The sequence below is a fragment of the Saccopteryx bilineata genome, chromosome 7, assembly GCF_036850765.1.
Source record: "Saccopteryx bilineata isolate mSacBil1 chromosome 7, mSacBil1_pri_phased_curated, whole genome shotgun sequence".
NCBI lineage: Eukaryota > Metazoa > Chordata > Mammalia > Chiroptera > Emballonuridae > Saccopteryx > Saccopteryx bilineata.
In genome coordinates this window covers 58,922,491-58,936,530 of record NC_089496.1, presented here as the reverse complement: position 1 = coordinate 58,936,530, position 14,040 = coordinate 58,922,491, and the positions used below count along the sequence as shown (strand labels likewise).

The 14,040-nt window shown below is 53.8% G+C and overlaps 1 protein-coding gene across 1 annotated transcript; it reads right to left on the bottom strand.

The window, feature by feature from the left end:
* Positions 1-458: 458 nt before the first annotated feature.
* MPHOSPH10 (M-phase phosphoprotein 10) lies at positions 459-14,011 on the bottom strand. The gene is made up of 11 exons (XM_066240224.1): positions 13,675-14,011; positions 11,479-12,169; positions 10,128-10,300; positions 8,865-9,036; positions 6,831-6,972; positions 6,115-6,182; positions 4,802-4,939; positions 3,871-3,981; positions 3,156-3,263; positions 2,247-2,477; positions 459-693 (listed from the first exon to the last, which is right to left on the bottom strand). Exons 1-11 carry the CDS (start codon positions 13,761-13,763, stop codon positions 547-549), a joined length of 2,070 nt encoding a protein of 689 aa, XP_066096321.1. The 5' UTR covers positions 13,764-14,011; the 3' UTR covers positions 459-546.
* Positions 14,012-14,040: the final 29 nt, after the last annotated feature.

The window sequence follows — 14,040 nt, the reverse complement described above, 5'->3', positions numbered from 1 at the left end:
AGCCACGACCACCTGACCAGGAGGCTACCTCCCTGTCTTCACCTTCTGTTCTGTTTAGATCACACCTGACTGGACGGTTCCGATGGCCCATGAAGCCTTTGTGCAGTGACGAGCTCACTTCCCACAGAGAAAGGTAAGTCACATGCATGAGAACCCCCTTGTCTTCTGCAAGGAGGGCAGGGCAGTGGGAGGAGAAAATTGAGACCCCACAGAGAGCCCTCTGCTATAGACACTGGCTTGGACAGGCTGGCGGGCTCCAGGCCCCGAACGCCTGTAGGCCAGTTCTGCTCACTGCGCTGGTGCCCAAGCTGGCTCTCACAAGGGCCCCGTGTAGGAAGAGACTCCTCGCGAGCAGGTCCTGCTTCGTGCCCAGAAAGAGCAGGATGGGGCTGTCTGAAGGTGGTCTGGAGTCTGTGTCTTCACACTGTGAGGTTCTCAAGTGTCTGCCATCCACGCCAGAAAGGTTCTCAAAGACTTTATTTATGAAACAGAACGACAGACAGAATATGAATGTACACATCCACATTTACAACGTAGCCAAATAGATCACAGCTTTAACTTATGGACAGAAAGCTCTGGTCTTTTCTTCTTCTTCTCCGTCTTCTTCGCATCACTGATCTGCATTTTCACTTGATCTTGCAGTTTGGAGAAGAAGGCCTGAGACGACTTCAAGGCTTTGTCTTTGCCTTCATCCTGAAATCGAAAATAGCCCACACTCCTGTACAAAACGTGCCTGCACGTGAACTGATCCCCCTCCTCCCAGAGGCGCGTGAGCTGATCCCCCTCCTCCCAGAGGCGCGTGAGCTGATCCCCCTCCTCCCAGAGGCGCGTGAGCTGATCCCCCTCCTCCCAGAGGCGCGTGAGCTGATCCCCCTCCTCCCAGAGGCGCGTGAGCTGATCCCCCTCCTCCCAGAGGCGCGTGAGCTGATCCCCCTCCTCCCAGAGGCGCGTGAGCTGATCCCCCTCCTCCCAGAGGCGCGTGAGCTGATCCCCCTCCTCCCAGAGGCGCGTGAGCTGATCCCCCTCCTCCCAGAGGCGCGTGAGCTGATCCCCCTCCTCCCAGAGGCGCGTGAGCTGATCCCCCTCCTCCCAGAGGCCCGTGAGCTGATCCCCCTCCTCCCAGAGGCGCGTGAGCTGATCCCCCTCCTCCCAGAGGCGCGTGAACTGGTCCCCCTCCTCCCAGAGGCGCGTGAACTGATCCCCCTCCTCCCAGAGGCGCGTGAACTGCCCCCCACTCCTCCCAGAGGCGCGTGAACTGCCCCCCACTCCTCCCAGAGGCGCGTGAACTGCCCCCCACTCCTCCCAGAGGCGCGTGAGCCCCCCCACTCCTCCCAGAGGCACGTGAACTGATCCCCCTCCTCCCAGAGGCACGTGAGCCGCCCCCCCCACTCCTCCCAGAGGCACGTGAACTGATCCCCCTCCTCCCAGAGGCGCGTGAACTGCCCCCACTCCTCCCAGAGGCGCGTGAACTGCCCCCCACTCCTCCCAGAGGCGCGTGAACTGCCCCCCACTCCTCCCAGAGGCGCGTGAACTGCCCCCCACTCCTCCCAGAGGCGCGTGAACTGCCCCCCACTCCTCCCAGAGGCGCGTGAACTGCCCCCCACTCCTCCCAGAGGCGCGTGAACTGCCCCCCACTCCTCCCAGAGGCGCGTGAACTGCCCCCCCACTCCTCCCAGAGGCGCGTGAGCCCCCCCCACTCCTCCCAGAGGCACGTGAACTGATCCCCCCTCCTCCCAGAGGCACGTGAGCCGCCCCCCCCACTCCTCCCAGAGGCACGTGAACTGATCCCCCTCCTCCCAGAGGCACGTGAACTGCCCCCCACTCCTCCCAGAGGCGCGTGAACTGCCCCCCCCTCCTCCCAGAGGCGCGTGAACTGCCCCCCACTCCTCCCAGAGGCGCGTGAACTGCCCCCCACTCCTCCCAGAGGCGCGTGAACTGCCCCCCACTCCTCCCAGAGGCGCGTGAACTGCCCCCCCACTCCTCCCAGAGGCGCGTGAACTGATCCCCCCTCCTCCCAGAGGCGCGTGAACTGCCCCCCACTCCTCCCAGAGGCGCGTGAACTGCCCCCCCACTCCTCCCAGAGGCACGTGAACTGATCCCCCCTCCTCCCAGAGGCACGTGAGCCGCCCCCCCCACTCCTCCCAGAGGCACGTGAACTGATCCCCCTCCTCCCAGAGGCACGTGAGCTGCCCCCCCCACTCCTCCCAGAGGCCCCTCCAGCCAACAGGACCGCTCTGCGGCCTCACCTTGAGCAGCGCCGCCCGGCCCGTCCGGGCCAGCTGCTTCAGTGTCTCGGTGGCAGCGGCCCTGCTGAGCTGCCCTGCCTGGCCCACACCGGCCTTTTCGAGGAGTTTCCTCCGCTTTTCCTTCTCCTTCAGCTTCTCGCGCTTCCTCTGTTTCCTCTTCCTCCGCTCGCGCTTCTTGTCTGTGGCTGTTTTCTCCGCACCGGATTTGATGTCTCCGGCTTTGTTTTTCTCCTGTTGGGAAGGAGTCCCCACACGCTGGTGAGGCCAACCCTGCAGGAGCTCCGGGGACGCCCGAGCCAGCCCGCACCCAGCCCTGACCACTGACCACGGTGCAGGCAGGGCCAGAATCTGTGTGGGCATATGTGCTGCCCGCCCCGCCGCGGGGCTGTCACCACGGGGGCCCAGAGGCTCTGGCTGGAGTGTGCGGCCGCACAGCAGGGGAGGGGAGAAGAGGGCCGAGCTGCTGGGCCCCTGGGAGTCAGACCCCGGTGGAAACCACCGTGGTGACGGTGCGGGCGAGCACGCTGTGCACAAGGCGGGCTGCCTACACGCCCCCATTCTGACTGCACTGCTGAGACGCACAGATGGATGTGAGGGGAAGAGATGGTGTTGGAAGACTGCCCGTATGTCAGCATTACAGGCCATCTGCTGTCAAGTGGACCCTGCTAGTACTCAGGTGGGTCATCACTGGACACTGAGACGGGATATTCACCAGCAGCTTTTCACAGTAATCTACAGCAACTCTCATAATAATGCCTGACTACAGAAGGCTGGTGTTTGAATATGGAATGCTATTATAACATCGTTACTTTCATTACTGAAATCTGTTAGAAGAACCACAAAGGGAAGTGACAGTAAGGGGAGGTCCAGCTATAACCGGTATTTTACGCTTCAGCCCTGGCTCCTGACCTTGACTTCCTCTGGTGCCAGGAGGGCCGCGTTGCTGACGCTCACGGGTGCCACCTCCTCCACGGTGATGGCCGGCAGGTTCGACACGACTTTCATCTCTGGAACGGGCTGGGAAAGAGAGAGTCAGCACATTTAGCAGGAAGTCAGACGCAGTCCTAACAGAAAGGATTTGAACTGCAAACCTGTTAATTTATATAAAATCTAACACAAAAAATACCTCGGAGAGGTCATGTGAGACGTAAGCTGTGTGGCAGAGGAAGCCTTGAGCTGACCGAACGACAGCTGTGTTGCAGCCGCACTTACGTCACCCGAGTACGCCAGGGTCTTCTGTCTCATACTACGCCTGGGCACCAGTTCCTACACTGTTGTGCGTGTGACATTTGTGCTGTATTCACACGCCAGACCTTTCATCTGCCACTAAACTATCTCCCTCCCATGACTGTGAATGTTCTCAATCTCTTCTACCGGTGAACAGAACCTGTTAAGTTCCTAAATATCACGGGGCTCTTGGTTACGAGTGTGTGTGTGTGTGTGAGCTCACTATCAGAAACAGATGGAAGAAGATGCAGGAAAGAGCTCACTGGGACAACGGTCACTGTGGACGCCGTGATACATGTTCCAGCGACTAACAACAGGCTTTTACAGACAGAAACCACAAGAGCTCAGAAGCGGCCGAGATTGCATCCTGCTGCACCACACCCGGGATGTGCGTTACCGGCTTGGGGATGAAGTAGAAGTTCGAGAGGGCGTCCAGCTTCAAGAAGAGCGAGTCCATCAGCTTCTGAATTTCCATGTGCTCGGGGTTTTCTTCCTCTTCTTTTTTTTGCTTAGAAAGTAAATTTGACACCGTCAGACTAAGTGGCTTAAGATACAGCACAGGACAACACATGCAAAGCCAGGGAGGGTTCCCTGTTTCCCATCCTCACAGCTTTCATTCTAAAGACATGCTCCGCAACGGTGCCAGCACCCCCAAACAAGAAACGCGGGTGTACGGGGCGCGGTGGCACCATCACATCCAGTTCTTCAGTCTCCCGGTGGCGCGGAGGGCACCGTGTGCTCTCGCTAACTAGCACTGATTTACAGAATCTGGGATCTTAAAGTGCTTCTGCAGAATTAAGGTGTTATCCCGCCCCAAGCACATACTGCCCACATTCCTATTAAGTCAGGTATAAAAAATAATTCAGTTATGACATTGGGGATAGAACATTTTTTGAAACAGGACTTTGTCCTATTGAACCAAAAGTTTAAGAACCTAAGTAAAAAAGAAGAAAAACTCAAAAACACCCACCAGAATGCATCCACAGATAACCCTACAGAACACATCAGCACTCCTATAGCAGGAATGAGAAATGACTTAAAAATTGTTGCACTAGTATAATTGCGGAAAGTTAGGAACAGCGGTCACGTATCAGCCCCTCCCCTCAGTGGGGACGCTGCAACCCCGTTCGGAGCGCGCTGCCTCAGGCTTAGGCGGTCACGTATCAGCCCCTCCCCTCGGTGGGGACGCTGCAGCCCCGTTCGGAGCGCGCTGCCTCACGCTTAGACGGGAGCGGGAGCCCGTGTTCTGTGCCCTGTGAACTCCGGCCGCAGTAGCACTGGTTCTGACTCCCTCCTCCAGTGACCGGGCTCTGGTTTCTGGCTCCCACCTGGTGGAGTCGGATGTACTCCTGCTCGTAGATCTCAGCCAGGCTCAGCTTGCTCTTCTCGTGGTCCAGCGTCAGCCGCTTCTTGTACTCGTACGCGTCCTCCTTCGGCTTCTCCTTCCGGACAACGTCGTCCCAGGCCTGAAATTTAAAGGGCAGGTGGAGCAGAAGCTCACGAAACCTGTCACTCCTTCCCAGGTGCAGGGAAGAACCTGCCTCTGAGACGTCCACTGTCACAGCGAGGAGGTGACCATCAACTCCGAAGCGACACTCAAGCCACAGGGAGTAAGTAGCATGAAAACGGGGTCACTCGAGAATCCTCTTGTGTTTTTGTGTTGTGTGAGTCTTTCTCTTGTCACCAATTTTTTTACAGAGACAGAGAGTCAGAGAGAGGGATAGACAGGGACAGACAGACAAGAACGGAGAGAGATGAGAAGCATCACTCATTAGTTTTTCGTTGGGACAGCTTAGTTGTTCATTGATTGCTTTCTCATATGTGCCTTGACAGTGGGCCTTCAGCAGACCGAGTAACCCCTTGCTGGAGCCAGCGACCTTGGGTCCAAGCTGGTGAGCTTTTGCTCAAACCAGATGAGCCCGCGCTCAAGCTGGCGACCTCGGGGTCTCAAACCTGGGTCCTCCACATCCCAGTCCGACGCTCTATCCACTGCACCACTGCCTGGTCAGGCCTGTTACCAATGTCAACTCCCTACTTCCCCGGCATGGCTTACTTAAAAGTCGAGATCCAAGTCTGTCTTCTCTCATTTCAAATCTAAAGAGCTGCCACGTGCGATGCCCACTCTTTGGACCCTCCTATTTTAAGCGAGCATGACACGCGTTCCGCAGTCTCCTGTCACGTCACACACAAGTTCTAGTCTAAGTGTGAAGAGGATCGGTCTTTAAACAAAAGCCCTTTGCTAGGTTGTCAGCATTTCAAGAAAACCCGACCCTTCTTTGTGGCACCAGATACTATGCCTGGCCCAGGAGTCCTGGGTGTGACACCGAGTCAGACACCAGCCACCGCGCCGCCACCCTGCACCAGCTCCCTCCCACGCTGGCCTGCAGGCGAGCGTGCACAGGGACACTGGCCGCGCCTGCCCCGTCCCTGCTGGCACAGCGCCTGTGTTTCCGGGGCACCAGTGAAACTAGTGCCTCGCCCAACAAAAGGTGAGGCGGCCTTTAGTGTAGGCTTGGCGTTTGTGGTGAACACTGACGTACACTTTTGTGAAAAGTGTTACTCCCACACCCAAAATACTCTCGTGTTCTCTCTACAAAAATTCCAGTATATTTTAAATGACGTTCGTTTTGTTCTCACTGACCTGATCTCTGATCCTCTGCTTGATGATGTCCTCCAGTTGAAGGGTGGTTTCCTCGGTGATCACAGGTGCTAGAGGCAACAAGGCACATCCTCGTTAGGTAGATGGGAGCCGGGCCCGCAGTTCCCAGGGTCCCCTCGGCCGGCAGCACCAGTGCCTGGGCACATGCAGAAGATGGGCATTCTTGGGCCCACCCCACTCCTGAATCAGAGAGGGGTGCCTCCCTCCAGTGTGAGACCCACAACACCAGTGTATAAGGGAGTCAGTGCTGACCCCTTTAACCCACACCCCCGGGGCATCTCCCCCTTTTCCATTCCCTCCAGCACGGCATAAAGTGGACCTCACTTTGACTTCACGGGTACTAGGAAGTCTGACGGGTGATCAGGGCTTCTGGCTGGAGCTCACGGTTTAGTCAGCAGACAGTGCTGACAGGCACTGTGAACAGATGTCTAGCAGAGACCTGAGACAGCATGTTGATACTATGTGTCAGTGATCCTTGGGTGGGCTCACGGGATCATGCTGACCGAGGAGACTGTCCTGGTGCTGGGAAGAGCCATGTGACAGTGCCTCGGAGTGAGGTGTCACATGGCTGTGGGAAGGAAAGTACACACACAGAGCAGATGTGGCAAAATGCTAACAGGGGCACCCAGCTGAAGGGCCTAGGCCCTGCACTGTTGTCCAGCTCTGAATGAGAACTGCGGGGAGCCCGGTGCACACACCCATGCGGACGGCGTGGTCAAAGTGCAGGGTCTCCTCCAGCAGGCTGTTCTCTGGCCGCTTCTGCGCCGTGACCTCCCCCTGGAGCTGCCACGGCTTTTTCTCCAGCAACTCTTTCTCTAAAGACGCAATTTTCTCATTCATCTGAGAGAGAGACACAGAGAGACTTATCACACATGTGGGAAACAGAATTAGACGCAGAGTGAAGTGAAAGCAACTAATATACTGATCACAAAAATTAGGGGATGTTTCCAAATACATATGAAGTGATAAAAAAAGCATTTGATTTTTTTTTTACAGAGACAGAAAGAGTCAGAGAGAGGGATAGACAGGGACAGACAGACACAAAGCAAGATGAGAAGCATCAATCATCAGTTTTTTGTTGCGACACCTTAGTTGTTCATTGATTGCTTTCTCACATGTGCCTTGACCACAGGCCTTCAGCAGACCGAGTAACCCCTTGCTGGAGCCAGCGACCTTGGGTCCAAGCTGGTGAGCTTTGCTCAAACCAAATGAGCCCACGCTCAACCTGGCGACCTCGGGGTCTTGAACCTGGGTCCTCTGCATCCCAGTCCGATGCTCTATCTACTGTGCCACCACCTGGTCAGGCTAACTTTTTTTTTTTAAGCAGGAAAATCAACAAAGCAAACAAGTCAAAAAAAGTTGTTCAGCCTGACCTGTGGTGGCACAGTGGATAAAATGTCGACCTGGAAACACTGAGGTCGCCAGTTCGAAACCCTGGGCTTTCCTGGTCAAGGCACATATGGGAGTTGATGCTTCCTGCTCCTCCTTTCTGTCTGTCTCTCTCTCTAAAATGAATAAACAAAAAGTATTTTTTTAAAAAAAGAAAAAAAGTTCAGTTATGCAAATGAGATGCAACACCAACTTTTATTTCATGGGTGAAAATGCACCACCATACACAAAGCTGAAAGTACTAGAGTGTCTGCACATCCCCGGATCCCCTCATTTTTGTGAGCAGTGTATTTTTAAAAGTGGGGAAAATGGGCCATTCCTTGTACTTCTTTGGTGTTCCTGCCCCTTCTATTATGCGAGAGACGTCCCAGTCCTGTCACCTGTGGTGGCAGGGGGCGGGGAAGCTGCAGAGGACCTCTGCCCACTGACCTTCCGGTCAGTGTGTGACACAACTACACCCTCATAAGCATGGGGTTGTATTTCCGGGCTCTACTAGCCAAGGGACCGATCTCTTCACTGGCCACGGACGACTGTAGCTATTCCGCTATTCCGAGGTTAAGAGAGGTTCATTAGAACGTCGGTCTCTGGTGGAGCCCAACACTCGGAGTCCACACCCCAGTCCAACCGTCTCTGAATGTCTGAAAGACAAGGTCTAAAACGACTACACAGAGTACAGAGCACTGGCCTTCTCTGCTACAAGACTGAACTCCCTTTCTCCCTAGTGGCTTTTCAGTTCACCTGCCTTGTTTTCCCAGTGTTAGCTGGGTTTTTAAAACTCATTTCCTTTCAGACTTGCACTGGCTAATGCTGCCCTGGGAATGTAAATACCAGTGGTAATAGTGTTATCTTTTCTTTATTTTGGCTTATTTGGAGGTGACCCTATAGTTTCTCCCCCCTTAACCTGTTACAACGAAGACTTAAATGAGCATTTCTAACCCTGACTCGAGAGCGAGCCCCCGGGGAGTGGTGGCTCTGTCCTTTCCCGGGCTCCTCTGGACTTCTGCGTCACTGTTCATCAGTGAGACTGCCTGTGCGTCTTAATGTTCCCTTCCTCAGGTCTGGGTAGTCCTGCTTTAATAACTTCACAGGAAGCACGTTGGGGAGCTTTTCTCTTCTTATGTGGGAACTGATTAAACAGCCCTCGATTGCCTGTTACTTAAAGGTTAGGACGTGCGGCACCGACCGTTACAAATGAGCTGCTGCGAGCTGCCCAGAGCAGGGAGACCTGTGGTTGGCTCAAGGATAACTGAGCATTCACCACGAAAAACAGGTCAGTCAGCAGTCGGCAGGGTCCACAGGCGCGTTATGCATAGTAACAAATTCCTGCAGTTCCTACTTATTACCTTTTCCTGTCTTATTTCAAAAGAGGATTTAACTTCTGAGGAAGCTCTCTGTACATTTAAGGTACTGGCATCCTCAGTCTCCTCATCCTCTGGCAAGGCGAACGTCACCCTTTTCGAGGTTTCTTTATGTTGCTTATTGTCTTCAGTTTCTTCAAGGTCATTCTCTTCATCCCTGTAACACCAGAAAACTTACAAAAGGAGAAACACCACTTTTCATTAGGAAAAACAAAACAAACAAAAAGAAACTTTCTGGTAGTTAAAACTTTTCTCCTTTCTAACTAGTGCAACTAAATATTCAGAACTTAAAAAGTCATTTCTGAGCCCTGGCCGGTTGGCTCAGTGGTAGAGCATTGGCCTGGTGTGTGGAAGTCCTGGGTTTGATTCCCAGCCAGGCACACAGTACAAGCACTCATCTGCTTCTCCACTCCTCCCCCTCTCCTTTCTCCCTATCTCTCTCTTCCCCTCCTGCAGCCAAGGCTCCATGGGAGCAAAGTTGGTCTGGGCACTGAGGAAGGCTCCATGGCAGGCGTCCCCAAACTACGGCCCGCAGGCCACATGCGGCCCCCTGAGGTCATTTATCCAGCCCCTGCTGCACTTCCGGAAGGGGCACCTCTTTCATTGGTGGTCAGTGAGAGGAGCACTGTATGTGGCGGCCCTCCAATGGTCTGAGGGACAGTGAACTGGCCCTCTGTGTAATAAGTTTGGGGACCCCTGGTAAGGCGTTAGAATGGCTCTGGTTGCAACAGAGCAATGCCCCAGATGGGCAGAGCATCACCCTCTGGTGGGCATGCCGGGTGAATCCTGGTTGGGCGCATGCGGGAGTCTGTCTCTCTGCCTCTCTCCCCACTTCTCACTTCAGAAAAACACACACACACACAAAAACACACAAAAAACTAAGAAGAAAAAAAGACATTTCAGTTATTAAGAAACAAGCCAGGGGTTTTGGTGAAATAGAGCAAAGAGTGTCCAACACAAAGAAAACAAATTACTCATCCACCTATAACACAAGGTTATCTCACACAACTAAAAACAGGTGTTTTTATTGGCACAAAAAAACAAACCAAAGCTGCTTGTAATAAAGGTCTCTCTACCACTGCACTAGGCACTCTCCAATGCCCTTTGAAGCTGACTTTCTTAGGGCTCTCTTGTGACTGTGTGATCTTGGAGACTTAATTTCTTAGGACAAACAGGCCTGACAACTATGAGTATCCGTCTGACTGGGCAGCCCTGGCCTACATGGAAAGGATCATTCAGAACACTCACATTTCCGAAATGCTTCCTTCTCCTTCCTCAGCATTTTCTTCCTCTTCTTTGGCAATTCCTTCCTCTTCCTCATCTGATCCCAGTTCTCCACCATGAGCACCTGCTATATCTTCATCACTTTCAACCGGGTCAAAATAATCTTTGTATTTCAGGTTTCTGGAACTTTTACCTGACTGAAACCAAAGACTTTAAATTTTTTTCATTAAGGATAGAAAAAGGAATTAAATCATGCTTATTGCGTGCACTGAAGTATCATATATTCAGAAAACTGGCCAACTAATAACACTACTGTAAAACCCTAAGGACACCCGGACCGTAACACACTGAGAGTATAGATTTTTTTTTGTATTTTTCCGAAGTGAGAAGCGAGGAGGCAGTCAGACTCACTCCCACATGCGCCCAACCAGGATCTACCCGGCACGCCCACCAGTGGGCGTTGCTCTGTTGCAACCAGAGCCATTCTAGCGCCTGAGGCAGAGGCCATGGAGCCGTCCTCAGTGCCCGGGCCAACTTTGCTCCAGTGGAGCCTTGGCTGCGGGAGGGGAAGAGAGAGACAGAGAGGAAGGAGAGGGGAGGGGTGGAAAAGCAGATGGGCGCTTCTCCTGTGTGCCCTGGCTGGGAATTGAACCCAGGACTCCTGCACGCCAGGCCGACGCTCTTCTGCTGAGCCAACCAGTCAGGGCCTGAAAGTATGGATGCTTTATAACATATTTGATAAAGCAGAGCATCCCTATTTCTGAATCTTCTAACTACAATTATTTCCAAAGTATCCCTGCCTAAATAAAGGATACAAATGCCTTCCTTTCATGAGGGTCTCTAGAGCTTGGTGAAAACACACATTTGAGGCCCTGGCCGGTTGGCTCAGCGGTAGAGCGTCGGCCTAGTGTGCGGAGGACCCGGGTTCGATTCCCGGCCAGGGCACACAGGAGAAGCGCCCATTTGCTTCTCCACCCCTCCGCCGCGCTTTCCTCTCTGTCTCTCTATTCCCCTCCCGCAGCCGAGGCTCCATTGGAGCAGAGATGGCCCGGGCGCTGGGGATGGCTCTGTGGCCTATGCCTCAGGCGCTAGAGTGGCTCTGGTCGCAACATGGCGACGCCCAGGATGGGCAGAGCATCGCCCCCTGGTGGGCAGAGCCTCGCCCCTGGTGGGCGTGCCGGGTGGATCCCAGTGGGGCACATGCAGGAGTCTGACCGTCTCTCCCTGTTTCCAGCTTCAGAAAAACAAACAAACAAACAAAAAAAAACACACATTTGAGGGAAAGTTCTGAGTATCTCTAACGTGTGTGACTGTGGTCCTTTGCTACAAGTGTTCTGTGAGGAGCACTCCTTCCCCTCCTCTCCCAAAACTTTACCTTAAGTTTCTGAATTCCAAACAGTCCTCCCTCATCTGTGTCAGAACCAACATCTTCAAACAAAGCCACCTCCTCCTCCTCCTCCTCCTCAGCAGCATCTTTCCGTTCCTCCTCCTTTTCCATGTTTTCTAAAAAGGTCTCCATTTCGGCAAGTTTGAAGAACCGGTCGTCCACAATGGACTTTTCTCTGGGTTTCTTGGGCATTCTGTTCTGCGCCTTGCTCTGCTGTTCCAGTTTGCCGATATCAAAGTCAAGGTCAGAACCCTCGTCACTGAAAACTGGGCTTTCCCTCAGGTCAGCTCTGCTCGAGGGTTCAGCTGTCCCCTCCCCCTCGAGGTCATCACCACTCAGGTCTGCTGCGTCCTCCTCCTCCGCACCTTGTTCTGGGTCTGCCTGGCCGTTGGCCTCCACCTTCGAGCCACCCTGTTCAGACTCCTGGTCTTCACCTTCACCTTCCGGAAGAAGACTGATGTCTTCATCCGCAATGCTTTCATTCATGGCGTTCTCAAAGTACCGTAATGCCGGCTCATTCTGCAATTCCAGTTGTTGCCAAATCTGCTCATCATCAAAACGGTCTATCACCAGTTTCTGTAAAGGACTCCCATGGACACTGCCATTCTCCAGTGCTTTACTCAAGTCGTAAAGTATTTTTGTTAAGGAAGTGAAGTTTGATGCCAATTTATCTTGAACCCTATTAAAGGAGCAGGGGAGGAAATTAGTTAAATGAGATTGATAATCACAGGTAACAATTTCACAGCACTCTGAAATTAAAAAAAGACCAACTCTTATGCAAAATCAAATATGAATGACATGTCCATTTTAAGTATAGATTCTGGTCCCCAAGAATGAACAGTCTTGCTGATGAGCCACCTTGATATATGTGTCACCAAGCTCTGAATCTGCTGGAGGGTTTCAGGCAGGGAGTCTGTTACAGATCAGTTTGCCTACAGCTACAGCGTAAATACCAACCTCACACTCTCAACTCCACTATGTTCTGTGCCACCCCATGCATGCAGCCAGCCCACGGTCAACAGAGACGACCTCCAGGACCGAGGCTGTGACATCTGAAGTGAGAGCCACACACAGGGAGACAGTCCCACAAAAATCTGGAAACATGCATTCTAGGTAGAAGAAACTGCAAGAATCAATTTCCCAAGATGGAGCTGAGCTTGGTGAGTCGGAGGAACAGGACGGTCAGCGTGGCTGGAGGGTGGTGAAGGAAGCTTAGGGAGGCAGGTGGGAGCCCGAGCCCAAGGCTCAGGGTTAAGAGCTTGCCCTTTTCAGTGTGAAGAGAAGCCATCCCAAGGCTGTTAAGCAGCAGAGCAACATGATATAATCTATGGAGAAAAAGGAATAAAAAGCGGGTGAGAAGGAGGTTGATGCAGCCTTCTAGGCAAAGGATGGGCAAGAACTATGCTAAGACCAGTGGATATGCTGAGCAGTGGAATTTAGAATGCGGGCTGGAGTTAGGACGGACGGGATTTGCTCAAGAACAAGATGCAGAATTGAGGAAAAGGAAAACAAAAGAAGTAGTAGCTCGGTTATATGTCTGAATAACTGGGAGGGCAGAGGGGCCATTTACCAAAAGAGAAGGCCGGCGGAGGGGACATAGGGAAGAACTGGGGGCAGCAGAGCACAGGGGGAGTCAACAGAACCGACAGTTCAGTGGGAGCCTGTTTAATCTGAGATGTGGAGAGCGCACGGCTGTAGCTGCTGGGAGCCTGGAGCTGAAGGAGGAGGCGAGGTGTGAGACACAAATCTCAGAACCACACTCTCGCAGGTCATGAGTCCTTCGACAAAATACACACAAAGCGCTTAACGCTGGGAAGAGGGATGACAGACAGCCCCGATTATCCAGACGCTCGGCCCTGGGCTGGCCAGACGACAAGCGACAAGTTCACGCTGTCAATCAAGTACGAGGACGCGCCGGCCAGAACTGGGTGCTTTGGAAAATACGAGGCAGGAAATACCCGGGGGTAGCAGGTGCGCTGAGACTCAATGGAGACCCGCACTGTGCAGCCTTTTAAAAACGTGTTTAAAGTTCTGATAGGCTAAGAAAGCGTACCCGATCTGCAATTTTGGGGGGAAAAAGAGATCCACGCCTCCCTTTCCATTCCCCCTACTCCATCCAGGGCTCTGCAGCCCGCGCCACGACAGACGTGGACAGAACCCCGAGTCCGGGCCTCGCGCACTCACGTGAGAAAGCTCTCCGGCCGGCCCGTGGCTTTCCCCACCTCGTCCAGACAGCGCTGCAGGGTCCGGCGACGCCACACCCGCGGTGCCATGGCCGTTCACGACCCGGCTTCTCAGTGCCGCATGCCCAGGAACAGGGGCGCCCGGAAATGCGTCACTAGGACGCGCCGCGCGCAACCGGCGGCGGCGAGGCAAAGGTTCCGCGGCGCACAGTTCCGGCCCCAGCCGCAGCCAATGGCAGCGCGAGAATCTCCCCGGCGCTTGCGCAGCGAACGGGGCGGGGAGCGGAAGTTCTCCAGACGTTCTGTTTTGTATTCCTGAGGGGCCCACAGTGGGTGACGCGCCCTCCTTTTGTGTCGGCTTCGGATG